Raw genomic sequence first — 25,605 nt, forward strand, 5'->3', positions numbered from 1 at the left:
TAAGAAATATACCTTATTTGTTAGAGAAGAGAGAGAGATGGTCTAACCATGTGTGAATTGTTGGGGGAAGTGGTGATAGCAGGGGGACCTTTGGGGAGAAGTGTGAGAGGAAGAAGAGATATGGGTAAGCAAATATCAGTATCAAAAAGTATAAGTTCCAAATCTCTCCCTTCTGATATTATCTCAGGTAGAGTGTCTCCTCCTGTCCTCTTTCCCATATATCTAGATCTCTACCTTTCCCAATTCCTCCCCCTTGCCTTTTTCCTTCCCATGTTTCTCTATCATTCATATATTCCCAGACATCTCCCCAACAGTCCCCCCATATTTATTTACCCACATCTCTACTTCCTCTCATACTTCTCCCCAAATGTCCCCCTGCTGTCACCACTTCCCCCACCAAATTCACACATAACTAGACCATCTCCCTCTTTCCTCTATCGTGTATGTATGTGTAAATATGTATGCATATATACACATTTATACAAATTATATTACTAGTGAAGGAACTAAGGTTAAAAAGCAATTTGTTTGAGGTTGAAGAATAATTTAATGTCAGAACCAGAGTTCCTTAGAACTGAATAAACCTTGGTCTAGAATTGAGTCAATCTGGCTTCCTCCTTTGTTGTGTACTTCCCATCTCCCTCCTCCTCTCCCCCTCTCCCCCGTGTTCCCTTGGCTGTAAACTAGGGATAATCAGCTGTTCCCTTTCTTTTCTCTTCTCAGCCCCTGCTTCTACTACTTCCGGGGTGCTTTTAACTTCAAGGAGATGATGACACAGAGAAGGGTTTGGGGCCTGGGGGCTGTGGATGAGGTCAAGGTATCATTAGTTTGTCTGGCTCCTCTAGGATTACAGCTTCCTCATAGCTGTGGGACTCGAGATTCTCCCCCAGCCCTCTTTGTCCTCCTACACTTGGCAGAATATCTTGTGCAATCAACTTTCTGGCCCACTTTGGACCATGGTTTCTTCTGTAAAAAGGGAAAAATTCTCTCTGGGTCTTGAGACAGGGGAATGAGAGTGGCACGAGGTCATAGAAATGCTCTCCTAGGGTGTGCCAGAATGCCTGGCACATTCTTTAATCTATCAATGAACATTGGGCCAAGCACTGTGCTAAGTTAATCAAAAGAAATCAAAAAACATCATCCCCACCCCAAGGAGAGAACTTATTTTTTTGACTTTGGCTTTTCTTTTCTTTTTTCATTTTATTTTTCCAATAACATGTTATGAAGTTTTTTTTTAACAATCATCCACATATACAATAATAAATTACACAATTTTCTTCCACACCTTTCCCACCCCTCCTCCCCTCAGTGGCTAACAGTCTGGTGAACATTGGACATGTATATTTGTGTTTAACATATTTACATATTAGTCATTTTTTATGAGGAATTAGGACTAAGGGAATTGAAAGAAAATCATGAGAGAGGAAGGAAAAACATGTGAAATTTTCTTAAAAAGTGAACATAAGGGGTAGCTAGGTGGCAGAGTGGATAGAGCATCTGCCCTGGAGTTGGGAGGACCTGAGTTCAAATCTGACCTCAGATACTTAATAATTACTGTGTGACCTTGGGCAAGTCACTTAACTCCATTGCCTTGCAAAAACCGAAAGAAAAAAAAACTATGAAAACAGTGTTCATTCAGATTCGGTAGTTTGTTTTGTTTTCTCTTCATCTGGATGTAGATGGTGTTGTCCATAACAGGTCTCCCAGGGTTGTCCCAGCACTCTGAACTCCTGAGAGGAGCTACACTCAAAAAAAGTTGATCAACTCACAATGTTGTTGTTGATGTGTACCATGTTCTCTTGGTTCTGCTTTCTTTGCTCAGCATCAATTTCTTTAATTCTTTCCATGCTTCTCTAGAGTTTGACCATTCATGGTTTCTTATAGAACAATAGTACTCTAAAACATTCATATACAATAACTTGTTCAGCCATTTCCCCAATTGATGGGGATCCCCTCAATTTCCAATTCTTTGCCACTTCAAAAAGAGTTGCAATGAATATTTTGGAGCATGTGGGACTTTTCCCGTTTTGTTATGATTTCTTCTGGGTATAGGCAAAGTATTGGTATTGTTGGGGCAAAGGGAATGATCAGTTTTATTGCTCTTTGGACATAGTTCCATATTGCTCTGCAGAATGGTTGGGTTGGTTCACAACTCCATTAACAATGTATTAATGTCCCAATCCAAGGAGAGAACTTTCTAATGAGATGCATGCCTATGCATGAGATATGTTGATCATGAGGATGAAGTCCCAAGGATTTCTCTGGAGCTGAGCTTCAACTGTTTTCTGTCTTGGGTTTTGTAGGCTAATCCTCCCTAGGATTGGGGAAATAGATGTATAAGAGGGACCTCTCCAATGGAGAGATGTTACTGGTTTGCCTGTGAACATGGGTTGAAGAAGGTGGTCAAACTGGATGACTCCATGGGATCTGAGGATCTCAAAGTAGAAGTTAAAGGGAGAATGGATGGTGCTGAGGTTGGCAGAATGAGCTCTTTGATGTGTGAGGGCAGCCAAAGAAGAGGTGTGAGTCTCTCATAAAAGGTGCCCCTGAGGGGAGTCCCTAAATACTATCCTTGCTAGTCTAGCTTCCATTAATTGCCTTCTTTCTCAGGCAGGAGCCTACAAATAGGGATACCCCCTGTCCATTGGCTACCACAACTGAGAAGCTAGCCTAGTGGTAAGTGTTCTGGGTTGGGAGTGAGGTGAGGTGGCTTATGGAGTATACTTTGTCCATACTACCATCATATCCTTAATTGTGGACAAGGGATTCCATGGGTGTGGGATGGGGAGGCGGGACAATGGACTATCCTGGTAGGGACAAACTTGGAGAAGGTTTGAGCATAATAAGGAAACAGTGGTTTTAGAGAGCAACTCCCTGATAGAAGTTAAGTTCTTTGAGATCAGGAAATGTTTTGAGTTTTGTCTTTGTATTGTCTACAGAAATACTGACAGATTACAAGGGACATAGGAATAGGACTAAGAATGGTGTCAGGGACTGCATCTGTGATTTCAGTCATGTCTGTCTCTCCATCATCCCATTTGGAGTTTTCTATTTCTAACTTCTAACCTTGGAGAGATTCTAGAACACTGAGATGTTAAGTGACTTTGCCAGGGTCACACAGTCAGCATGTATCTGAGATAGGGATTGAACTCATGGCTTTCTGGCTGGAAGACTGGTTCTCTACCAATTATGACTGACTTTTCAGGCTGCCTGGTACATACCAAAGACTAAATCAATGTTTAATTGATCATACTCAAGATCTTAGGGCAGAGTGAGGATAGTTGTGAAAAAGATGTGGGTTTAAAAGTTGTGGGATTGGAAGCCGGTGTTCAGAGTCAGCCTTCAGATAGCTCTCTTTCTTTCCCTGTTTAGTTAGGGAGAGCTCAAGGATAGGCTGAGACAGATCTGTGAACTCCCTGGTCAGAGTTTAGAGAGAATGGCTGAATGGGACAGGGTTAGCCCAAGCAATCCCTGAGGCTTACTCTCCCTTCCCCCTCCAACTCTGTCTTTCCTCTGGGTTCTAGGGTAACCCCTATCTGCTGGCAACAATTAAGAGCTTATGGAAAACCCCTTCTCCCACACCCTGTCCATGGCTATAGCCTCACTAGTGATCCCCTCTGCAGAAGTCAGAAAAATGGGCCAGATTAGGAGAGGGTGAGAAGGACTCTGGTGCTAGGCTGTTTGTGAGAGAAATCTCTCTTCTCTCTTAGGGAGCAGGGTATGAGTCACCTTGCACAAATGGAAATGACTACTACTTTCCTGGCTAGCTTTGGGGTTTTCTGGTCTGGGATTGGTGAAATGGTTATCCCTAAAGGATTACCCAGTTGGTGAGCTATAACTTAATATGATCTGGGAAGGGTGGCACCAGGCAGGAATCTATCTCCCAAGACTCCCTCAAAGCTGCTCAAGTCAGAATGACAGTTCCCCTGCATGATAAGGGTTTTGAAGGACCATTTGAGGACCAGAAGGGGTCTTTCAAGGTTTGTTCTAGTATTCAGGCAGGTAAAATATCATTATTTAGATTTCACAGATAAGGCAGCCGAGATCTGTAGAGGGTGACTTGCCCAAGGAAGCAATGGGAGGATGACTAGAACCCCATCCCCAACTACCTTGCATGAGAATCTTTTTATTTCATCAACCTGCTTTTCATGAGACAGAAAAAAGAACAATGAGGAAGAAGCCTAGACTTTTGAGGGGGCTTAAGTCTCCCTAATTCTTGCTCATTTCTAGGCTATTATTTCAAGGACCTGAGGTTGAAATACTAATTGAATTCAACACCTCTAATGCTCCCTTAGATCATCCCCTTTTTTTTCAGGGAATTCTTGGGGGGATGAGTGCTGTGGAGCTTCTAATGGGATAGTGTCTTTTCAAGGCAAAAGCTGCCAGATTTGGGGAGATAGGGTCTAGAGTCAGGCAGACTCATTTTCCTGAGTTCAAATCCAGCCTCAGACACTTCCTAGCTATATGACCCTGGGTTAGTCACTTAACCCTGTTTGCCTCAGTATTCTCATCTGTAAAATGAGTGGGAGAAGAAATGGTGAATAATTCCAGTATCTTTGGCAAGAAAACTCCAAATGAGATGATGGAGAGTCAGACAAGACTGAAACAACTAACAACAAAAGTTAAGATTTCTAATGGAGTCAGTTCTTGAAAGTAATGGACCAAACCCTTTTAGAAGTGCTAGGGCCATGGGTATAGGCAGGAGAATTCTGAGGTAGAACAATCTGAAAGGAGAGACAAGGAGGTCATAGAATCATTGAAACTGGTCTGGAAGAGACCTCAGAAGTCATTTAATCCCACATCTATGTTCTAAAAACACCTTTCAGCTCTGACTCTTTGTTCTTCAATAGTCATCTGATTCTCTAAAACCCTCCAGTACTTTATAGTTCTAATTTGTCAGGATCATATTGGATCCCAATCCTGTCATCTAACACGACAGTGGCAAACTCAAATTGAAAAGAGAAGGGTCGATAAACCATATATTAAGGCTCTCTGTGAGCTACACATTAACTTAGATAATTCCCTATTAACATTATTTATGTCTTATTGTGTTTATTTTAAATATTTTATGTTAAATATTTCCCAATTGCTTTCTTTTGGAGGCAGTGGGTTTAAGTGACTTTCCCAAGGTCACAGAGCTAGCAAATCTTTGAGGTCGGATTTGAACTCAGATCCAAGCTTGGTATTCTATCTACTGAGTCACCTGGCTGTTCTTCCAATTGAATTTTAATTTGGTTCAGATCACACTTAAGAGGGTTGTATGTCTCATGTGACTCTGGGCTGTGTGTTTGACACCTCTGCTCTGACATATTAACTATTAACTCCTAATTTAGTGCTGTTTGCAAAGTTGGTAAACTTGCCTTCTATTCTTTTGTCCTCTTGAAGAGGACCATGACATCAGGGAGATCTATACTTTTGTCTAAATTATTATAAAACATTTGAGGGAAAATAAGTCTAATATGCTACCTGTTTTTGCCGGCTACTTCACAGCTGATGAATTTACTTAACTACCTAGGTTCGTAGGCTTATAGAGTTAGAGATGGATTTTTAGAAGCCATCTTGTGCTCAGAGTGAGTAAGAAGTTAAGTAACTTGTTCAAGTTTACATAGGTAGTAAATGAGAGAGGCAAAATTTAAACTCAAGTTATGATTCCAAAATTAGTGTTCTTTTCCATTTTTGTCATACTAAGGAAGACTTCATTAAAGTGTCTGAACTTGGGTTTGACCAGAAAGGACAATGATCAATGTTGGAAGGGATGTGAGAAATGTGGGACACTAATACATTGTTGGTGGATCTGTGAACTCATTCAACTTTTCTGGAGAACAATTTGGAATTATGCCCAAAGGGCAAGAAAAATGTGCATACCTTTTGATTCAGCAATACCACTACTAGGTCTATACCCTGAAGAGATTATGAAAAATGGTAAAAACATCACTTGTACAAAAATATTTATAGCAGCTCTGTTTGTGGTGTCAAAGAATTGGAAATTAAATGAATGTCCTTCAATTGGGGAATGGCTTAACAAACTGTGGTACATGTATGCCATGGAACACTATTGTTCTATTAGAAACCAGGAGGGTTGGGAATTCAGGGAAGCTTGGAAGGATTTGCATGAACTGATGATGATGAGCAAGATGAGCAGAATCAGAAAAACATTGTACACCCTAACAACAACATGGGGGTGATGGCCAACATTGATGGACTTGTTCATTCTATCATTGCAACAACCAAGGACAATTTTGGGCTGTCTGCAATGGAGAATACCATTTGTATCCAGAGAAAGAATTATGGACTTTGAACAAAGACTAAAGACTATTACCTTTAAATTAGAAAAAAAATCTTATTATGTAATTTTACTATCTCATACTTTATTTTTCTTCCTTTAGGACATGATTGCTCTGTCATCACATTCCACTGAAATCAATGTATCCCATTAGAAACAATGCAAAGACTAACAGACTGCCTTCTGTGGGGGGTGGGGGGAGGGAAGCAAGAATGGGGGGAAAATTGTAAAATTCAAAATAAATAAAATCTTTCTAAGAAAAGAAAAAAAAGAAAAGGGAGGGCATGTGAAGCAGACATTTGGGAGTCATTGGGAGAATGAAAGAACCTCCAAGGGAGGGTAGAGGTTGAGGGAATGTGTGGAAAAGGAAAAATCAAGGTGACTCCCCTTGATTCTATCATAGCCATTTCAACAGCCCTCTCTGGGGAAATGAAGAGATGATTAAAATTCTCTTTCTTTCCTTTTAGAGCTTATAGTGTTGTAGGGGGAAATGATCATTTCTACCTTTCTAATGCATTTAGGAAAATGATGTATTATAGTGTGGATTTATGTTTTAAGAGTTTGTGCTGATGATGGTAGGAATCAGGTACTGTGTACTTTTTTAATGTCTTAAGCATATAGTTTGGTTTAATATATGTTTGCTGAATCCCATGACATGATTTACAATCATGTACCCTATCTGTGGAATAATTATGTCCTTCTTCCCCAAGTGACCATGCCGATGACCTTGGAGAAAGCAGTGGCTGCCATTGTGTATGCCTTCCAGGGGTACGCATCACGTGAGGGGGACAAGTACAAACTCTCCCAAGGTGAACTGAAAGAGTTGATTCTGAAGGAGCTGCCCACCTTAGCCCCGGTAAAAGGCAATTGAGGTTTTGGTGGGGTGGGGTTTGGGTTTTTACATCTCATGATTTATCTTTCCTTGAACTAGAAATCTTGAGTAGAGTGGAATGGGAATGGAGAGTAGGGGGCAAAATCCAAGTCTTGCTCTGAATAGTGATACAGTAAAAAGATGCCTGGATTGGGCTTTAATCCCAGCTCTGACATTTAACTGCATGACTTTGGACAAGTCATTTAACCTCTTTCTTAAATTGGAGCATAGGGACTCATACTTTTATTCAAAAGAAAGACTAGAACAAAATTCTTTATGCTTGAATTAAAACTCCCACAAAGCAGGGGTTGCCATCTTGATTTGTTGTTGTTTGTCCTTCATTCTTGAAGAGGACCATGACATCAGAGATGTGACACTTTTATAGTATGCAAATAAATTGGATTTAAGTGAAGGGGGACTATGCAAAGTCACCAACCTCACTTTTCCTTCAGAGACATTTGGGTGCAGTGGTTAGATATCAGGAAAACTGGAGGTGGCTCTGGATGCAACGGGAAACCTTGATCTTTTTAGGCTAATCTTTAACAGGTCTTAGTTTGACTGAAACATCTACCCATTCAGTGATTAAGGCTAGAAAGAAATGTAACAAAGGAATGGTCTCTTTTACCTAGTCTGAATACAAATCAATCTGGAATGAATGACAAAGAATTTAAGAAAAAAATAACATAAGACAAAACATAACATAGGAAAACATAGTTATCTAAAAAAAAGAAAAACGAAAAAGAAAAACATAGTTATCAGAGCTAGTATATTGTGATAAAATGTCTTTTGGAAGTAGATATGCTACCTTTAAGAATATTTTAAGGTAGAGATCAAAACTTGTAGCCAAGGCTGCATGCATCAAGCAAAATTAGAAAGTGTAGTACAACCAGATTGAAATGCAATTGTGGTGTGGCTAGGTGGCACAGTGGATAGAGCACTGGACTTGCAGTCAGGAGTACCTGAGTTCAAATCCGACCTCAGACACTTAATAATTACCTAGCTGTGTGGCCTTGGGCAAGCCACTTAACCCCACTGCCTTGAAAAATCTAAAAAAAAACAAAAAACAACAACAAAAAAAGAAATGTAATTGGGAATTAATTAACAAAATAAATAAAAATATAACACTATATATATATATATAATGTTAATTTGTGGTTTTCTAAGTCAATATGTGGCTTTCTGAGATCCATTTCTACTTGAATTTGGCACCACTGTTGTAAATTAAGAACTTTAAACTTTCAAGTGTTATATAGATATGAAATTATTATTAATTAATGTTATTAAATGATAGAATGAGGGATATTTTTAAAAATAAAATTTTAGCAGAGTATATTTTGAATAAATAAAATTCTTTTGAGGTATGGAGGAGTTTATAGTATAATCCTTAAAGCCTCCAATGGCTAGCCATATTCTTGGGGCCATTTTCCAACATGAGGGATACCCTGCATTGTATACAGATCTTGTTCGAGCACTAGACTAGAGTGCAGAAAGGAGTTCCTGACAATGAAATAAGATCTTTGTGTACAATGTAGATTAAATAGATCATCGATCCATTTGAGAGACACTGATGAAAATGATTTGCCTAAGGTATCTTAGGGGCTCAGGGGCAAAGCTGGGGAATCCTATTCTCTAGATACCTAATCCATTGCTTCCTCTGTTAAATCATGATGCTGATGCAAGAAAACCAGGTTTTTTTTTTCCTGTCTTAATCTTTCTTCTTACTCGTTTCCACATTTCTCCAGACGAGCCTCCGGGAGTGTGATTACAACAATTTGTTGAGCAAGATGGATACCAACAAGGACTGTGAGGTGGATTTCACTGAGTATATCCAAGCCCTGGGCTGTCTCTGCCTCTACTGCCATGAGTACTTCCGGGATTGTTCTTCTAACCCTTCTTGTCCTGAGTAACCTCATAAGTGGGATGGACCAGGGATGAGGAACGATAAAGTGAATTGATGCATGAGAAAGAAATGAAAGCTGGTCATTATGTTCCTCTCTACCTGGATGTTGTCTTGTGGAGATTGGATGGTTACTTGTCAGCTCTGTGGAAGACCAGGTTCTCCTTTGAGGATGGGTTGAACTACATAGGCGTTGAGGTCTCCTAATTTAGACATTCTTTGATCTGTCTCAGGCTTTAGTTTGATCTATGATGCTTAGAAAGGTAATTTCCCTTCTCATCTTCCATCTCTGTGGCTTCTCCTTGGTCTTCCCCTCTAGTCTGTGTTATTCTATTAAAATGTGAGAATACACTAAGAAAGTATTTTGGGGATTATAGAGCAGACATCAAGAGATGATAGTGTTAGAACAAGATATTATGGATGAAATTTCTTGCACTGTTAATGTGTTCACCATTGTAAATGATCTCTCAATAAAAATGGCTGTTGGTCCAGCTCCCTTTGGGGTGGTTTGATTATTCTTAAAGGGAATGGGGAATGGGGCTGGGGCTGGGCTTCTTTTGTTGCTGAGCCCCAACTTTTCTAATCTTGATGTTCCAGTTGTCTTCCTAAAGATTTGGGATCCCCTGAGGCCTGCAAGAGAAAGTTGAGGGGGTGCTTGATTGAAGAACTTGCTAATGTTACTAGACAGGAGAAGATGCCTTATTTAGTCACACTGTCTAGAGGAAGGAGGAGCTGGAAGAAGAGGAAGTGGTTCTGAAACTGCAGCAAAAGGGCTTGATTTTAGATTGAGGCCATGGAGGGTATTTGACACTGGTTGGAGGGTGGATCCTTTGAATATCTAGAGCAGGGGTCAGATTTCATGGGGGTCAGTGACTTTGGATGGGGAAAAATTTCATCTTTATTTTCCACTAACTGAAATTTAGCATTTCCTTCAATCATCTAAAAAAAACATTATTCTAAAGAAAGTCTTCAGTAGACTGTGAAAGGGGCTCATGACACTAAAAGTAAAGCTCCTGAACTGGAGGCTTCCTCTCAGGGGTCTTTGAGAGAGAGGGGGCGCGTTCTGGTGGTGGACTGGAAAGGAGGAGATAGCTCAGGTACTTCTCAAACCTGGGTTCCTGGACACAGTGAGGTGGAGGGTGAGGCTTGGGTGGGGGTTGCCCATTCCTAGCCTCCAGCTGTGGGAAGGTGATGCAGCTAAATAGCGGTACTATTAGAATTAAAGTTGACAACCTGTCTGTTTTCTTCTCCTTCCTAGGATTCCCCTCCCACCTCCAGCCCAGAGACAGGGAACAGCATCCTGGAGAAATGCCCCTGTACCCTAGACTCATAACTGATTAGTGAAACTTTGAAGATACTTTATCTGTACTCCCATCTTCTGATATGGAACCTCAAGGTGCCATCCTCAACATCCAAATGTCCCATTTGTTCATGTATCCCCCTCTATTTTGTGCCCCCTCCAGTCTTCAATCTCATGTGTTTTCTTTCCTTCAATCCCTGGCCCTCTTGTCCTAGGTCTTACTTTATCCTCCCTCCCCCCATTTCAGTCTCATTGCAGACTCTCATGGGATCCTCTTGTTTGCCCCACACACATCCCTGACAATCTTTCCCATCCCAAACCTTCATGTATTCCCTTTCCTTCCTTCCTTCATCTCTCTAATTGGGCTCTCAGCCACAAACTCCAGTAGATATTTTTTTTTCCATGCAGTGCTTCCCAGGCATTCTCCAAGTCTTTCTCTAGAGTTAGCCTGGCATCCAACATCCTTCTCACATCTACCCTGGCTGTGGTTAGGGCAGCCACACCCTCAGCACAGCCCTGCTTCCCCATGAAGCAGAAGCAGAGATACTAAGCTGCCCCTTCTCTCACTGCAGATCAGCCCCATGCCCTGGTCTTCTGTTCTAGAAGATTCTTAACTTTGTAGGAATTTTCCATCATTGTGCTCTCCCCTCCCCTTTTCCCTACAACTTAACAAAGACTGTATACCCCTCCTCTTATTGTTGCCCCTCTTATAAGGTGGGGTGAAGCCCTACACACTCCTTCAGATTGGTGGGTACTGTCTGACTACTTTCAGGGTCCCTTCCCTCATTTGGGGGGGAGTAGTGACTGAAAACTACCCCCACGCCAGTGTCCCATCCTGTGCAAACTCTGCTCACTCACCAGCCAACGTGAGCCAGGAGGGGGAAGAGGCCCTACTATTGGTCTCCTCTGACCCAGCATCAGGGAGGGGGTGTCCTAGCTCTCCTCCGCCCCTTGCCACAGGCAGGGTTTGGCTGGGGGTATAAAAAGGCCATGGTTCGGCCTCCCCCATTGTGTCCTTCTCTCTCCCCTCTCTGCATTTCCTCTCTGTTGGTTTGGTGAGTTGTGGTTGACTTGGCTGGGGATGCGGTGTGGGTGACAGGAGGGGTAGAGCCTAAATAGGAGAGGAGGCTGAGTGGGGGCCAGATGCGGGACGGAGGCAGACCCAGATGTGGGGATCCTAGAATGAGGCTCTGAGGAGGGAGTGGTGAAGAGGGGCAGGCAGGTGGTTCAGACTGGCAGAGCCTGGCCAGGGTGGGATGGAGGGGTGCCGCGGGGCGCGGGGGATGCAAGGCTTGGATGCTATTATTCCATTTCGGTGCGTGTCTGTCTGCGTCTGCGGTGCAGGCATGTGTGTTGGACCTGTGGGGCAGGCAGCCCAGTGGCTGTGCCCCGGCTTCCCTCCGGCGCAACCTTCCCCACTTCTGATGAGACCTCCCTCCTCTCTTCCCCCGTCTCTCCTGCCCCCCTCCCCTCCGCCCGGGCTGTGTTTTTCCATTGTCAGCCCCGGGGCCCGTCTCCAGAAGCAGCCGCCCACTCCCGTGCCCAGAGGCCGGCGTGGGTCGGGAGGGCTGGCAGGGCCGGGCTTTGGGGGATGAGTGAGCGCGGCGGAAAAACCGAGCTGCAGCTGGAGCTCTCCGCTGCTGGCTGCTGTTGTGGCGGATGGCACGGGGCCAGAGAGGAGGCTGGGGGTGCGGCCTCGCCCAGATGCCCCAGGGCAACCAGGGGAGGGAAAGAAGCTGCAACGGTCTGCCCAGAAGTGGGCAGGTGGGGACAGAGGACTGCCTTAAAAGCGACCTGCGAAAATGATCTCAACTTGTGGGGGTGCAAAGAGCCTGGGGGGAGCCACAAGAAGACCTCGGCCCCGCCCTGCCTCGGTTTCCCCTCTAGAGGCTGTCTTGGTTGGCAGTCTTTTATGTGGGGAAACTGAGGCAGGGTAGGGTTAGGTAGTCTTTTTGTGTTCCCTCTGGCATGGTTGCTGATTGCAGTACGAGCTGCCGGTCCAAAATCTGCCATCTCTGGGGAACTCTTCTTTTTTTTTATCTGGACTGGCTCGGATCATCTCTAGTTTCTCTATCCTATCTGTCCATGTTTTAGTCTTAGAACAATCAGGGCTGACAGGTTCCACTTAGAACCCCGTCTGTGGGATGTGTATCCTCAGGGTGGGGTGAGTCCGGCCCCATTCTTACACACACAACTCTGAGAGGAGCTCAGAAGTAGGTTTTCCTGGGAGGTGTCCAGAATAGTCCAGTCTAGGGGGCTGGAGTATGGATCCTAGCAGTTGAAGGGTGAAGGGTTCAGTGGGTGGGGTAGGATACTGATATTTATGTTTTTTTTTTCTGTATCTTCAAGTTAGTGAGGTTGTCAGACTAGATTACTGGTTCCCAACTTCGTTGAATAAGTGGACCCCCTTTTTAAATGTCAAAATTTTCCAAGCCCTCTGCTTCACTTCACATAATATAATAACTATGAATGATAATTAATATAAATAGATTCAGAGAATAACACCAAAAATTCAATAATTCTTATGAAATTGGAAAATAGTAAGATGTTTGAGATTTTTATTTTGCTTATCTATTATATATGCTAAGTCATTGCAATTATTCAAATCCCATGGACAGCTGAGCATTAAGGCCTCTTGTCTATCTATGCCCAGAGAGAGGAAGTAAAGCATCAAATCCAGATCTTTTCGCTCCAGATTCAGGACAATTTCCACTTGATCATACTGCTTCCGCCAGTTAAATTCTGATAGACTCACCTCCATGCCATCCTTTTGGGCTGCCATGGCAGTTCCCTAAGATCATTTATTGAGGAATAAAAGATTGTCTATTAAGGTAGCCATATCTAGGGTGGGGCATCTCAGATGTTGCCTTAGATCCTTCAGATGAATACCATCAACTGAGTCTAGAACCTCCATATGAAGAATAAAGAGTTAAAATGGAAAAAAAAATTACTAGTTTTGGGTTTTCTCCTTGACTTACTTTCCCTTCTAACTCCCCAAATGAATGTCTTAAAAAGGTGTTGATTTAAGGGCACTTTTCTGGCTTCTCATCTCTCTGTTTTGTTTTGAGAAGTTTCTTTTAGGCTAGAAAAAATGCTGGTTTCAGTTCTGTTTCTATAGGAATCACTCATATTCATGTAGGTGGAACTGAATGAACTCATGAGTGGAGGAAGTCCCCACGTGAATGACATCACAGATTCTTGAAATATTCCAACACATTCCACTTCTACTCCACCCCAAATCAACAGCATCTTGTCTTCACTTGCTCCCTCCCTAGGTGCTCCTTACAACAACATCATGACAAGTCCTCTGGAAAAGTCTCTGGATGTGATAGTGGCCACATTCCACAAGTACTCTGGGAAGGAGGGAGACAAATTCAAGCTCAACAAAAGAGAACTGAAGGATCTGGTGACGAGGGAGCTTCCTAGCTTCTTGGGGGTAAGTACATAGAGCTGCTGCTGCTCCTGTCCCCAGCTCTCCTGTCACTCAGATGCTTGGTGATCACAGATGATCATCTAGTATCTTTATTATAGAGGAAAGATTCTTAACCTGGGTGTGTGGGTGAGCTTTTTTTAAATATTCGGATAACTAAAATATGGTTGTTGAAATAATATATATATATTTAATTTTATCTAAAATGCACTGATTCTATAGTCAGGAAGACTTGAATCAAATTCATCCTCATATAGTTCCTAGCTGTGTAACCCTGAGCAAATCACCTAACCTCTGCCTGCCTCAGTTTCCTCTTCTGTAAAATTGGGAATAGCATCTATCTTCTAGGATTGGTGCAAGGATCAAATAAAGAAATGTTTGTAAAACTCCTAGGACATAGTAGGCATTTAATAAATGCTTGTTCCTTTCTTGGACTTGTTCCCTTCTTGGACTGTATATAACTTTTGACGTCCCTTCCTGCCTTCAATCTAGGATGCTATGCTTCTCTGATGAGATGGTGGCCTCCTTTTGGGGAGTTGTCACACGACCTCTTCTCTCCTTCCTCCTCTTCCAGAAAAAGACAGATGAGGCTTCCTTTCAGAAGCTGATGAGCAACCTGGACAACAACAAAGACAATGAGGTGGACTTCCAGGAGTACTCAGTCTTCCTGTCCTGCATTGCCATGATGTGCAATGAATTCTTCGAGGGTTATCCTGACAAGATGCCCCGGAAGAATTAAGGGGAAGTGGTAGTGATGGTAGGGGATGGGAGCTGGGAAAAGAGGGGAAGATCCTGGGGGAGGGGGGAGGGGGGAATCCAGGGAGAAGCTACAGGGTCCTAGTATACTCAAGGAACCTGAGGTGGGCACATTGCCATCTTGGGAGATGCTGGTGAGCACTTGGGGCATTGAGTAGAACCAATAAAACTTTATTGAAATAATGTCCACGACTGTTTGAGGAGTCTTTTTGGTGGATACTGGGTGGGTCAGTGGCTTAGTTCTCCAGTAAACAGATTGGAGAAGCAGAGAGATCTGCATAGTCTCCTGGGACATAACTTTAGAGACTCTTTAAAATTTTGGTGAAGGCTGATGTGAGTCATCAGGGATGGAGCTTGGGGAGGAGGGATGTAGGGAGGAGGAGGAGTCTTTTCTTCTCCAATAGATAGTTTTTTTCAGTTAAACATTATGAAAGTTTTTCAACATTCATCCACATGCATATGCACATTTTAAAGTTACATAATTTCCTTCCACCATCCCTTCCCACCCCCTCCCCTCTTATATATTTATGTTTAACATGTTTAAAGATTAGTAATTTTCTGTATGATTAACTAGGATTAAGGGAAAAGAAAGAAAATCATGAGATAGGAAAGAAAAACATAAGAAATTTTTTTTTAACAGTGAATGTAGTGTTCCTTCAGATTCTGCAGGTTTTTTGTTTGTTTTTCTTCCTCTGGATGTTGATAGCATGTCCATAGCATGTCCTAGGGATGTCCTAGCTCTTTGAACTACTGAGAGGAGCTGCATCTGTCAAGGTTGATCAACTCACAATGTTGTTAATGTGTACAATATTCTCTTAGTTCTACTTCCTTCACTCAGCATCAGTTTCTCTAATTTGCTTCTCTAAAGTCCAATCATTCCTGGTTTCTTATAGATCAATAGTACTTAATAACATTCATATACCATTATTTGTTCAGTCATTCCTCAATTAATGAGTATCTCCTCATTTTCCAATTCTTTGCCACTACAAAAAACCCTGCTATTTTGGAACATGTGGGACTTTTCCCATTTTTTTATGATTTCTTCTGGATATAGGCTTAGTATTGGTATTACTGGGCCAAAGGGAACAATCAGTTTTATTCCTCTTTGGGCATAGTTCCATATTGTGCTCCATAATGGATGGATCAGTTCACAACTCCACCAACAATACATTAATATCCCAATCCAGGGAGAAGGGATTTCGGGGAACAGATGCTGAAAGAGCAGCAATGGTACCTGTGAGGTCATCTTGGAGTTGTCTCATTGGCTCTACAGTTGAAGACCGAGGCAGAAATTGGTTTATAAATTCATAGGAAACTAGAGTTGAGAAGGTCCTTCAGAGATCACTGGGTCCAAACCCTTTGCTTTGGCAGTTGTGGACCCAGAGGAGATTTCTGATTTAGCATGCATTCCATGACACATCTGGGTAGTTTGGGAATGAACAACAAGAGGTGGAAAACCTTGAGAAGATGGAGGTGGGGCAAGAAAAATGGAAAACCAGTCCTGAAGAACCACCATAAATTTGACCTATGGAGAGAGATTTCAATTCAGCTTTTGCCCCCTTAGAGTCCCCCATGTTGTCTCCATCCCCTTTACCCCCACCCCCATTCCTGAACTCTTTTCTAACTTGAATATCATACATGTTATTGTTTCTAGGTATGGTATGTTGTTGAGGAGCCATGGAGGGGAGGGTGGATGTTAGGGTTGAAGAGAAAGGGGAACCTAAATTTTGGTGGTAGTTGGGTGGGGGAAGGGGAGAGTGTGCTGAAGATAGTTATTTCCCAGTATGCCCTTGGATCCTTATTTGGGATAGAAAAGGAGAGATGGAAGAAAAAAACTTTAATCTACTTAGTTCCTGACATACATCACTGACCTCATCCCTTCCTCCACTCTCTCTTCAGCATATGTTCTGAATAATAGAAATGCTTAACCCTTTCCTGTCTATAGCTAGAGAAGAGAGGGACAGGAGCCAAGGCTGTTCCAAGTGATCCCAGATGGGAATGTGGAACAGCATTCCTGAAAATTGTCTTGGGGTGAGATTTGCATCCTGGAAATTGACCCTGGAATTTTGTGCCAGCTAAGAGGTTCAAAGGGAAGGATAAAAAGAGAAAGGAGGAGAATTTTCAATGCAACAATTTAGAGAAGAGTCTCACAGGATCATAGGAATTAGGGCTCAATGGGACCTGAAAGATCATCTGGTCCAATCTCCTTATGTTACAGATGAGGAAATAAAGGTTCAGAGAGGAGAAAGAGGGAAGACAGGGAAGATGAGTCAGCTGAGGTGGAAAGAGCTGAGGAATAAATATAATATGGTTATATGCTAGAAACCAAAAGGTCATTAATTTCTGTGTGAGGGATTAGGATTAAAAATAGGGAAGCACTGAGGTCCATTGATCATTGCAGGGGGACCTAGAGGATGTTAAAAAGAACCGAGGTCTTAGTTTTACTTTCTGATTCTGATTTAAAGTCTATCCTGTCCGAAGTTCCTGGGTCTACTGAGGGGATCTCTTTTCTCCCTTTATTTCTCCTTTATCCTTGCTATAATTTTTCCCCTTTCCCCCATCTTAGGTGTGGGAAGATAAGTGACCCTAGTATGTTTTTCCAGAAACCTCCCTTATGTTTAAGATTAAAAAATAAAAGCTTATGATCCTCTAATTTTATTTATGGGTACAGTTTACTTCACCCCTTCCTTTACTCTTACAACTGGCCAATCCTTCCCTACTCTTACCAATCTACCTAATTTGCATCATTCTGTTTCTAAACTGTGCTTCGGAAACTCCCATCACCAAGCAACCATTCCCTGGTCTCCCTCTCCAATCCTGGTGCCTGACCCCTGGGAGGAGGGGGGGAAGCGTAGTAAGAGAGGAGCAAGAGACTTAGTAAGGTTGCTGCTTCTCATGCCCACTCTTTCTGACCTCCAACATTCAAACATTTTTTTCTCCCTACCCCAATTTTACCTCACCTTAAATTTTCTTACCCTATTCCAGAGACCCTGCCCCACTTTAAGTAGAATTGACTGTCCTGAATCCCAGCATTCTATACTGGCACTCAGCCCATATTTATGACCCTTATCTTGTATAATGTCTCTTCCCTTCTCTGATATCAAGATTTTGTTTGATCTTTCTTTCAAAGTCAGGATAGGGTTAGGAAAAAACAAAACAAAAATAAAACTCCCAAAATTCAGTTCTTTTGGAAAACATAACACTATGGTCAACCTTCACCGTATCACTGTGGCCCACGCCAGTCATCCTATACACTCATTCCTATTCCCACCTCACTTCACATTCTATGCATAGATAGGAAGATTACAAGGCATTTCTGTGGTGCTTTCAGATTTAGAGAGCACTAGATTTGGAATCAGAAAACTTGGGTTATGACTTCCTGTCTGTGTGACCTTGGGCAAGTCACCTCACCTGTGTGGCCCTCAGGGAACAGTGGATAAAATGCTAGATTCATCTTTATGAATTCAAATATGACCTCAGACACCTACTAGCCATGTTACTCTGGGCTGGTTACTTAACCCTGTTTGCCTCAGTTTCCTCATCTATAAAATGAGCTGGAGAAGGAAATTATGAACCATTTCAGTGTCTTTGCCAAGAAAATCCCAAAAGGGGTCACTAAGAGTTGCACACAACTGAAGAATGACTCAACATTAACAACACAGGTGAACTGTAATGAATGCAGCTCCTTTTAGCAGTTCAGAGCTATAGGACAACCCTGGGAAACCTCTTATGAATAAAACTATCCTCATCCAGAGGAAAACAAAAAACAAACAAACCAGAAAACCCAACAGAATCTGAATGGATAAGATGTTCACTTTAAAAAAAACCTTCTCTTATGTTTTTCCTTCCTATCCCATGCTTTTCTTTCTTTTCCCTTAGTACAAATTCCTCATATACAAAATGAGTAATATATAAACATGTTAAACCCAAATGTTCTTGTACAACTTTTACTAGACTGTAGTTGAGGGGTGGGAGGTAGAAAGGGAGGGTGGTGGAAAAATCTGTGACTTAAAAATAGGTAAGTGCATGAATGTTGGAAGACTTTTATAACATGAAGTTGTAAAATTAAATAAAATAAAAAACAAAAAACACAGACAAAAAATTCTGTGAGAAAGTTGGTCTAGGTGACCTTAGTGGTCTTTTCCTACTCTGAAATCAATGATTCTATAATTCTGAGACAATCCTGTTAGGTAAATGGTACAAATGTTACTATCCTCATTTTACAGACAAGGAAACTGAGGCTTGGAGAGGTCACAAGCACATAGGATCATAGATATAGAATTATAAGGTCACATAACTAGTAAAAAAATCAATGCCAGGATTCCAATCAGATCAGGTTAAGCCCTTTCTTCCACTACACCATGATATTCCTACTGAGTGACTGGAATCCATAGAGAAATTCTGTTTTTAATATCCGATAGGCACATGTCAATTGGTGCCTAGTCTCTTCTCTCTACCCAGCTTACAAACAAAGAAAAATCCATGGGGTTCTTGGTTCCTCCTCCCCAGGGACCTAGGCTTGAGCCTTTCCATGTCTCCTTCCCCTTCTCATTGGCCCATTCCCATCCTGGGCTCCCAGGAGTCTAAAGAGAAGTAATAAAGCTAGAGGGTAAGTGGGAGGTCTATTTCTTCTCATCTCAGATTTACCAGTCTCTTTGGCTTAATTGGGTGAGTCTTCATTTGAAAACTTTAGCTAGTGACTATGTGGAGGGCAGGACACTCATGGGAAGTGGGGGTTAGTGTCCAGAGGATGGATGACTGGGGGCAACAAACCCTTCTCAGTAGTAAAACAGAATGTGGATTTGGTGGCAGATTTGGTGGCAGATTTGGTGGCGAGATATGGGATCATTTTAGGCTCTGATGATCAGGAGGTGTCTGACCCTGGGCAAGCAGATTCTTTTCTGAGTCCCATCTGCAAAATTGCTAAACCCCAAATTTTACAAGGACATGGGAGCCCATACAAGAGCGGTGACTTAAGTGTCTAAAATCACACAGTTAATTAGCAACAGATCTGTACTAAGGCAGAGAAAAGGGGAGGGTTAGGGGTGATGGTGGTGAAAAGAATGAGGAGAGAACCAGCTAGGCACAAGTTGGAGACAGGAAGGATCTTTTGGGGAGTGTCAGTATAGGAGGGAATTCTGTCTTCTGTAACCCCAGATAGTCCTATTCAAGCTTATTGACTCAGCTTCTTTGGGGAAATCACTTCAGTTCCTGTATAGTTACCATCCTAACCTCCCCAGAGGGGAAGTGATTTAAAAACCTGAGCCATGGTAACTAGACATACCCTTTGCTTTCTCTTTCCCCTGTGGTTTGCTTCTCTTCTCCCTTGGCCCAAGGTGACGGAATCAGGGACCTCCACCTCCAGGCATCTCCTGGAGAGGCCATTCCCCTACTTGGAAATGACCTTCCCCTGGAGACCTTTGTTTTGCAACTCTGATATGCTTACCATGTAATTCTGCATAGTCTAGTTATCTGTTTGGGTCATAGGCTCCTGCTAGACCATGGGACCCAAGAGAGAAGTAAAGTGGGGAAAGGTGAGGGATTCTGTCTTATCTCTCCCCAGCTTTCATAGCCTTTGTATCTCCCCCAGAATCAATATAACATAGAGCTCAGAATATTTTTTGCCTGTTTGTTTTTTTTATTTGAGTTTGTGATTTCATCTGCACAGAGAATAACTCCCTTCAATAATCAAACCAACAATTTTTCTCTTTATTGAAATCTTCATTTCAATTGAAGTTAAGAATTGAAGGAATTCTTAACCTTTTTTGTGTGTCTTGGTCCCCTTGGGCAACAGTTTGGTGGTCTATGGACCCATTCGCAGAACAAAGTTGTTTAATGCATGAAACCAAATACAGATGACTGTAAAGGAGACTAGTTATGTTGAGATGGAATAAACAAAATCATTTTAAAAAATAAATTCACAGATCCCAGGTTAAGAATTCCTAAGGGTTAGAGACTTACCTAGGGAGTATTATGAAATTAATGATTTATTACAGGATTTATAAAGGAAGATCTTCCTGAATCTAAGGCTGGCTCCCTATTTGTCATGATAAACTGCCTCTGCACTTAAGTAGGTTTTTTAATATTTATTGAATGAGTAAATGAATGAAGGAAAGACATCTTTCTCTCTCTCTCTTCCCCTCCTATGTCTCTCACCTACAATTCCTTCTCCTATTATCCCTCTCTTTTTTAGCCTACTCAGTTTCTGAGTTAGAGACAGGAGATCAGTTTGTAAGGTCTGACCACACTATCTCCTCCCTCCGCCCTAGTGATATCTCCCTTCCTGCTGTCTTTATGCTCATGTCAAAATATCAGTATGACTTTCTCCTTTCCCTGCCCCACCCCATCTACTCTTTATAAACTTCTTAGTTGATGAATCAGAGATCTGGGCAAAGATAGGAAGGAACTTTGTGTAACTCACCCCTTGTACTAGATGGGGAGGGAGGATCATGCCCTTATTCTCCTCTTTGGGAGGTCAGACTGTCCATCCCTTCTCCTTCTCCACTTGAGACCATCCCCAGGTTTCTTTACCCCCTACCCCACCCTCCTGAATGTATCCCAAGTGGGAGACTGTATATTCGTTTATCAATCAATTCTAGTTTTTCACAGTTATGGAAGCTGGGCAGTTCTATTTTAGGTCTTGTTTCTGGGAATCCTATTACAATTGAATCCATTTTCGTGTGTGTGTGTGTGTGTGTGTGTGTGTGTGTGTGTGTTTGTGTGTGTGTGTGTGTGTGTGTACCTTGAGAAAGTTTCCTCCTGAGTTTAAATCCCTTAGAATAGTGTTCTTTCCTACCTTCCCCTCTCTTTTACTTTTTTTCCTAGATCTGGGATGGAGACTCCTCTTGAGAAGGCCCTGACCACCATGGTTACCACTTTCCACAAATATTCAGGAAGGGAGGGCAGCAAATTGACCCTGAGCAGGAGGGAATTGAAGGAGCTAATCAAGGAGGAACTATGTTTGGGGGAGGTGAGTGTTCTCTTATCTCAAATGAGCTAATGTAGGAAGACCGGTGAGGAGACACAAGTAGTACTTTTTTGATGCAAGCTATTATTATTTTACTCTTATCCATACTTGGGTGGTCTAAAAGCCTCTTCTCTAACCAGATTCAAGATTGATCACCCCCTCTGGATAGAACCCTGTCTAGAATCTAAGAGGGAAGCATTCAGTGTAAGAAGAAACAAATTATTTAGGTCTAATTTACCCAGAATAATTAGACCTTTGTCCTTTCCCTGCTTTATTTTTCCACACCTACTCCTTTCTTTCTCATTGTTCCTTCCTTTTTTCCTCCTCTTCATCTGCTTCTCAAGTTCTCTGGATCTTACTTTCTCTGTTAAATGAAGAATTGGAGTAGATGATGTCTTCTAGAAGTCAGTTTTTCTTCTAGTGTTAGGCCTATAGAGAAGATTCTTTCTATTGGGTATGGAATATTGGTGATTTTTTTTTTAAGGGTGATAGATTAGTTTTTCTAATCTGGGTTGGCTTTACCTTGCCAGAACAATTAATGCTTGTGGGAAAAGGGTAAACATGAAATCTGGAAATGGGAATGAAGGAAGGGATGGGGGAGGAGAGAGAGAGAGAGAGAGAGAGAGAGAGAGAGAGAGAGAGAGAGAGAGAGAGAGAGAGAGAGTAGAGAAAAGGGAGAGGGAAAGAGGGAGGAGATGAAAAAAGAACATATATGTGGGGTTCTCTCTCTCTCCTCTCTTAGAAAATGCAGGAGAGTGGCATTGATGAACTAATGAAAAGTCTGGACCGGAACAGTGACCAGGAGATTGACTTCAAGGAATATTCTGTGTTCCTGACCACCCTGTGTATGGCCTACAATGACTTCTTCTTGGAAGAAAATAAATAAATAATTAAATAAATGATAGGCTACTGCCCTAAGGGCTTACCTTCCTAGTACAGTCTCCTTCCCTTTACTAGGGCCTTCATTCCCTCTCCTCCCCAGTTATCTATAATGGGACTAAAATATCCTCCAGCTTTGTTTTCTCCAGAGCTAGTAGACCTTTGTCCTTTCCCTGGAGGGTACATTGTAATATTCCCTCCTCTATTTTCTTTCTTTCTCTCTCTTTTTTTTCCTCTCCTCCTCCCTCCCTCCTTCCCTTCCCTTCCCTTCCCTTCCCTTCCCTTCCCTTCCCTTCCCTTCCCTTCCCTTCCCTTCCCTTCCCTTCCCTCCCCCTCCCCTCCCCTCCCCTCCCCTCCCCTCCCCCCTCCCCTCCCCTCCCCTCCCCTCTCCACTCTCCTCCCCTCCCTTCCTTCTTTGGTATGGACCAGTGCTCTTATGATTTACACCAAATATAGATCAACAACTTACCCAGAATTTAATATTATAAGGAACTGCCTTCAACACTGAGAGGCTGACTAGCATGTCACAGGCAGGAGTTGAACCCAGGTCTTCCTAACTCCAAAGCCAGCCCTCTCTATTCACTAAACCATATTGCCTGTCTTACTCTCATTCTTTTTGAAATATTAAGCAATGCTATTTTTTAAACCTCTACCACTTTACAATGACTCTCCCTCTTCACCCCCATATAATCCTCCTTATTAGCATTTTATTTTTCTCCAATTACTTATAATTCTGACTATTTAAAAAAAAAGAAACACTGTAAAGAAATTAGGGACTGACAATGTACCTTATCAACAATCATTTATTTAGGTCTACTATGTGCCAGGTCCTCTGTACCTGTGATCAAAGGAGTTTGTTGTACAAGAAAAGAAGTTTGTTTTATCATCAGTCTCACAAAATCTAGATTACTCCACCCTTGCTCTCCAGCCTCCCTTTTCAGAAACAATTCATCCTCTTTTTCCCTTTAAGAAATAATAAAAGTTTATTACTTCAAAATGTTTTGGTGTTGATTATGATTGAAGGTAAGGAGGTAGGCACAGATCTTGGAGGAAGTGGGTGAAGGGGGAGGTTTCTTCAGTTAATTACTTCAGTGTTTAAAGGGTCTGAAATTTCACCTTCATAGGTGTGGTACTTCTCTCACCTGTACAGATTGCAACTTCTTTTTTTGTTTGTTTGTTTTCAACCAAGCTTTTAATGAAAAGATCATAAAATAGCAGTTTCTCATCACTGCACATTAAAACTACACAATTCTGAATGGAGATCATACTTTCTGAATTTCTTTTATGACACTTGGGAGCCACAAGTTCTAGTGGCTCTGATGCAAATGTGAGATCCAGGGCAGTGGCTGGTACAGGAGTGAAGTCCCAGGAGCCCCTGCCCCCCCCCCCCCAAGGAAATGTGAGATTCCCTCTTCCAGTTTTACTTAAATAAAACAGCTATAACCCTATCCCCCCACCCTCACCCCCCAGCTAAATGGGTTGGTGCCCAGTCTGAGGCCCCCAAGGGCTCCAATACTGAGCAGGCAGAGATGGATATGGGAGGTTCCCCTCAGCACCTGGCCCCCTGGGGCCCCACTGAATTGGTCTGTGGGGAGAGCCCTGGAGAATCCCCCTGCCCTGAGGTCCTGATGCAGCATTTCAGACTGCAACCTCTTCTAATCTTTTTTTTTTTTTTTTTTTTTAACAAGGCAATGGGATTAAGTGATTTGCCCAAGGTCACACAGGTAATTATTAAGTGTCTGAGGCTGGATTTGAACTCAAGTCCTCCTGACTCCAGGGCTGGTGCTCTATCTACTGCACCACCTAGATGCCCCTTCTAATTCTTTTTGGACAGCCTTCAAGAACTGCTTGTGGATCATAGCCGCTCTGAACTAGTCATAGAATAGAACAGAATAGAAAATTCCCTGACTTTTGTTGTTGTTCAGTCATGGTTGACTCTTTGTGAACTCATCTGGGATTTTCTTGGCAAGACATACTGGAATGGTTTATCCCTTCCTTCTCCAGTTCATTTTTCAGATGAGGAAACTGAGGCAAATAGGGTAGAGTGACTTGTCCATCGAGTAAATGTCTGAGGTCAGATTTGAACTCATGAAGAGAAGTCTTCCTGACTCCAGATCCAATTCACTTCTACCTAGCTGCCCACCAGTTTTAGAGGTCAAATCTAGACTCTTGATTGTAGAGATGGAGAAATTGAGACAGAGAGGTAAGGGACTTGTTTAGGGTCATGCAGCATCTAAGGTAGAATTTGAATGAAGGGCTTCCTAACTCCAAGCCTAGTGTTCTAATCACTGTGCACATGAGAGTCACTTAATAAATATGTGAATTAAATTGATCTGTGTTTTCAATGACAATTCTGTTCAACAAACATTTACTACATGAAATAGTGCTTTGCCCTTAGGGAGCTTGCTAGGGAAATATTACATGTTCACAGTTAATACAAGGAAGTTTAAGGCATTATGCTGTGTTGAGTAAGTGAAGATTCAAATGCAAGAACTGATATGGTCCTTTGTCCTCTAGGAATTTAGATGCTATTGGGGGATACAACACACACACACACACACACACACACACACACACACACACACAAATAAGACACATGTTAGTAAATACAAAGAAATTTAAGGAGGTGAGAGAGAGCCCTGACAACTATGAGGGAGGGTAGGTGGAAGTCAGGGAAAGTGTCTTATGTGATATACTAACTGAGCCCTCATAATAAGCTTGTGTGGTGAAAATTGTGAGGTCCTTGAAGGCAGGTACTGTCTTTTGTTTCTTTTTGTAACTTGAGTGCTTAGCATTATGCCTGCACATAGACATTTAATAAATGTTTAGTGAGTTGAATTGCCAAGTATCAATATTCCCATTTTATAAAGAATCTGAAGTTTACTGAAGTTAAGTGACTTGCCCAAGGCCTTCTTAGATTGTAATTATCAGAACTGAGACTCAAACTAGACTTCAAGTCTGGTGCTTTTTCTGCTATAACATCAGGGAATCTGGGCATCTGAGTTCTTATCTCATCTCTCCTCATCCTCCTTTCTGCCTCTGCCCTGTCCCCGTTCCTGTTTGAGAAAGTTCCGAATAAGGGAAGTCACTGAACCAACTCCAGAAAAACCTTCCTGCTTTCCCCTTTTATGAAATGGGGATATCAGTTCCAGCTCTCTAGCCCCAAGGTCCCAGAGAAAACAGGAAAATGAAGAGGAATCAGATGGTAAAGTTCCCTGAAAT

The 25,605-nt window shown here is 42.2% G+C and overlaps 3 protein-coding genes across 3 annotated transcripts; all 3 read left to right on the top strand.

The window, feature by feature from the left end:
• Nucleotides 1-6,998: 6,998 nt before the first annotated feature.
• On the top strand, nucleotides 6,999-9,061 carry S100A3 (S100 calcium binding protein A3). The gene is made up of 2 exons (XM_074220507.1): nucleotides 6,999-7,139; nucleotides 8,897-9,061. Exons 1-2 carry the CDS (start codon nucleotides 6,999-7,001, stop codon nucleotides 9,059-9,061), a joined length of 306 nt encoding a protein of 101 aa, XP_074076608.1.
• Nucleotides 9,062-11,302: 2,241 nt separating this feature from the next.
• Nucleotides 11,303-14,720, top strand: LOC141513542 (protein S100-A4). The gene is made up of 3 exons (XM_074223474.1): nucleotides 11,303-11,406; nucleotides 13,627-13,787; nucleotides 14,356-14,720. Exons 2-3 carry the CDS (start codon nucleotides 13,647-13,649, stop codon nucleotides 14,518-14,520), a joined length of 306 nt encoding a protein of 101 aa, XP_074079575.1. The 5' UTR covers nucleotides 11,303-11,406; nucleotides 13,627-13,646; the 3' UTR covers nucleotides 14,521-14,720.
• Nucleotides 14,721-19,179: 4,459 nt separating this feature from the next.
• Nucleotides 19,180-22,536, top strand: S100A5 (S100 calcium binding protein A5). Its single transcript, XM_074220508.1, has 3 exons — nucleotides 19,180-19,205; nucleotides 21,363-21,507; nucleotides 22,247-22,536. The coding sequence occupies exons 2-3, from the start codon at nucleotides 21,370-21,372 to the stop codon at nucleotides 22,388-22,390; spliced, it is 282 nt and encodes a 93-aa protein (XP_074076609.1). The 5' UTR covers nucleotides 19,180-19,205; nucleotides 21,363-21,369; the 3' UTR covers nucleotides 22,391-22,536.
• The last annotated feature ends 3,069 nt before the right edge of the window (nucleotides 22,537-25,605 follow it).

This window comes from Macrotis lagotis, chromosome 2 (assembly GCF_037893015.1).
Source record: "Macrotis lagotis isolate mMagLag1 chromosome 2, bilby.v1.9.chrom.fasta, whole genome shotgun sequence".
Classification (NCBI taxonomy): domain Eukaryota; kingdom Metazoa; phylum Chordata; class Mammalia; order Peramelemorphia; family Peramelidae; genus Macrotis; species Macrotis lagotis.

Coding starts and splice junctions, on each gene's coding strand:
- LOC141513542 (XM_074223474.1), top strand. CDS start 13,647: ATGACAAGTCCTCTGGAAAAGTCTCTGGATGTGATAGTGGCCACATTC. Junction 13,788..14,355: donor AGCTTCCTAGCTTCTTGGGG/GTAAGTACATAG, acceptor CTCCTCTTCCAG/AAAAAGACAGATGAGGCTTC.
- S100A3 (XM_074220507.1), top strand. CDS start 6,999: ATGCCGATGACCTTGGAGAAAGCAGTGGCTGCCATTGTGTATGCCTTC. Junction 7,140..8,896: donor AGCTGCCCACCTTAGCCCCG/GTAAAAGGCAAT, acceptor ACATTTCTCCAG/ACGAGCCTCCGGGAGTGTGA.
- S100A5 (XM_074220508.1), top strand. CDS start 21,370: ATGGAGACTCCTCTTGAGAAGGCCCTGACCACCATGGTTACCACTTTC. Junction 21,508..22,246: donor AGGAACTATGTTTGGGGGAG/GTGAGTGTTCTC, acceptor CTCCTCTCTTAG/AAAATGCAGGAGAGTGGCAT.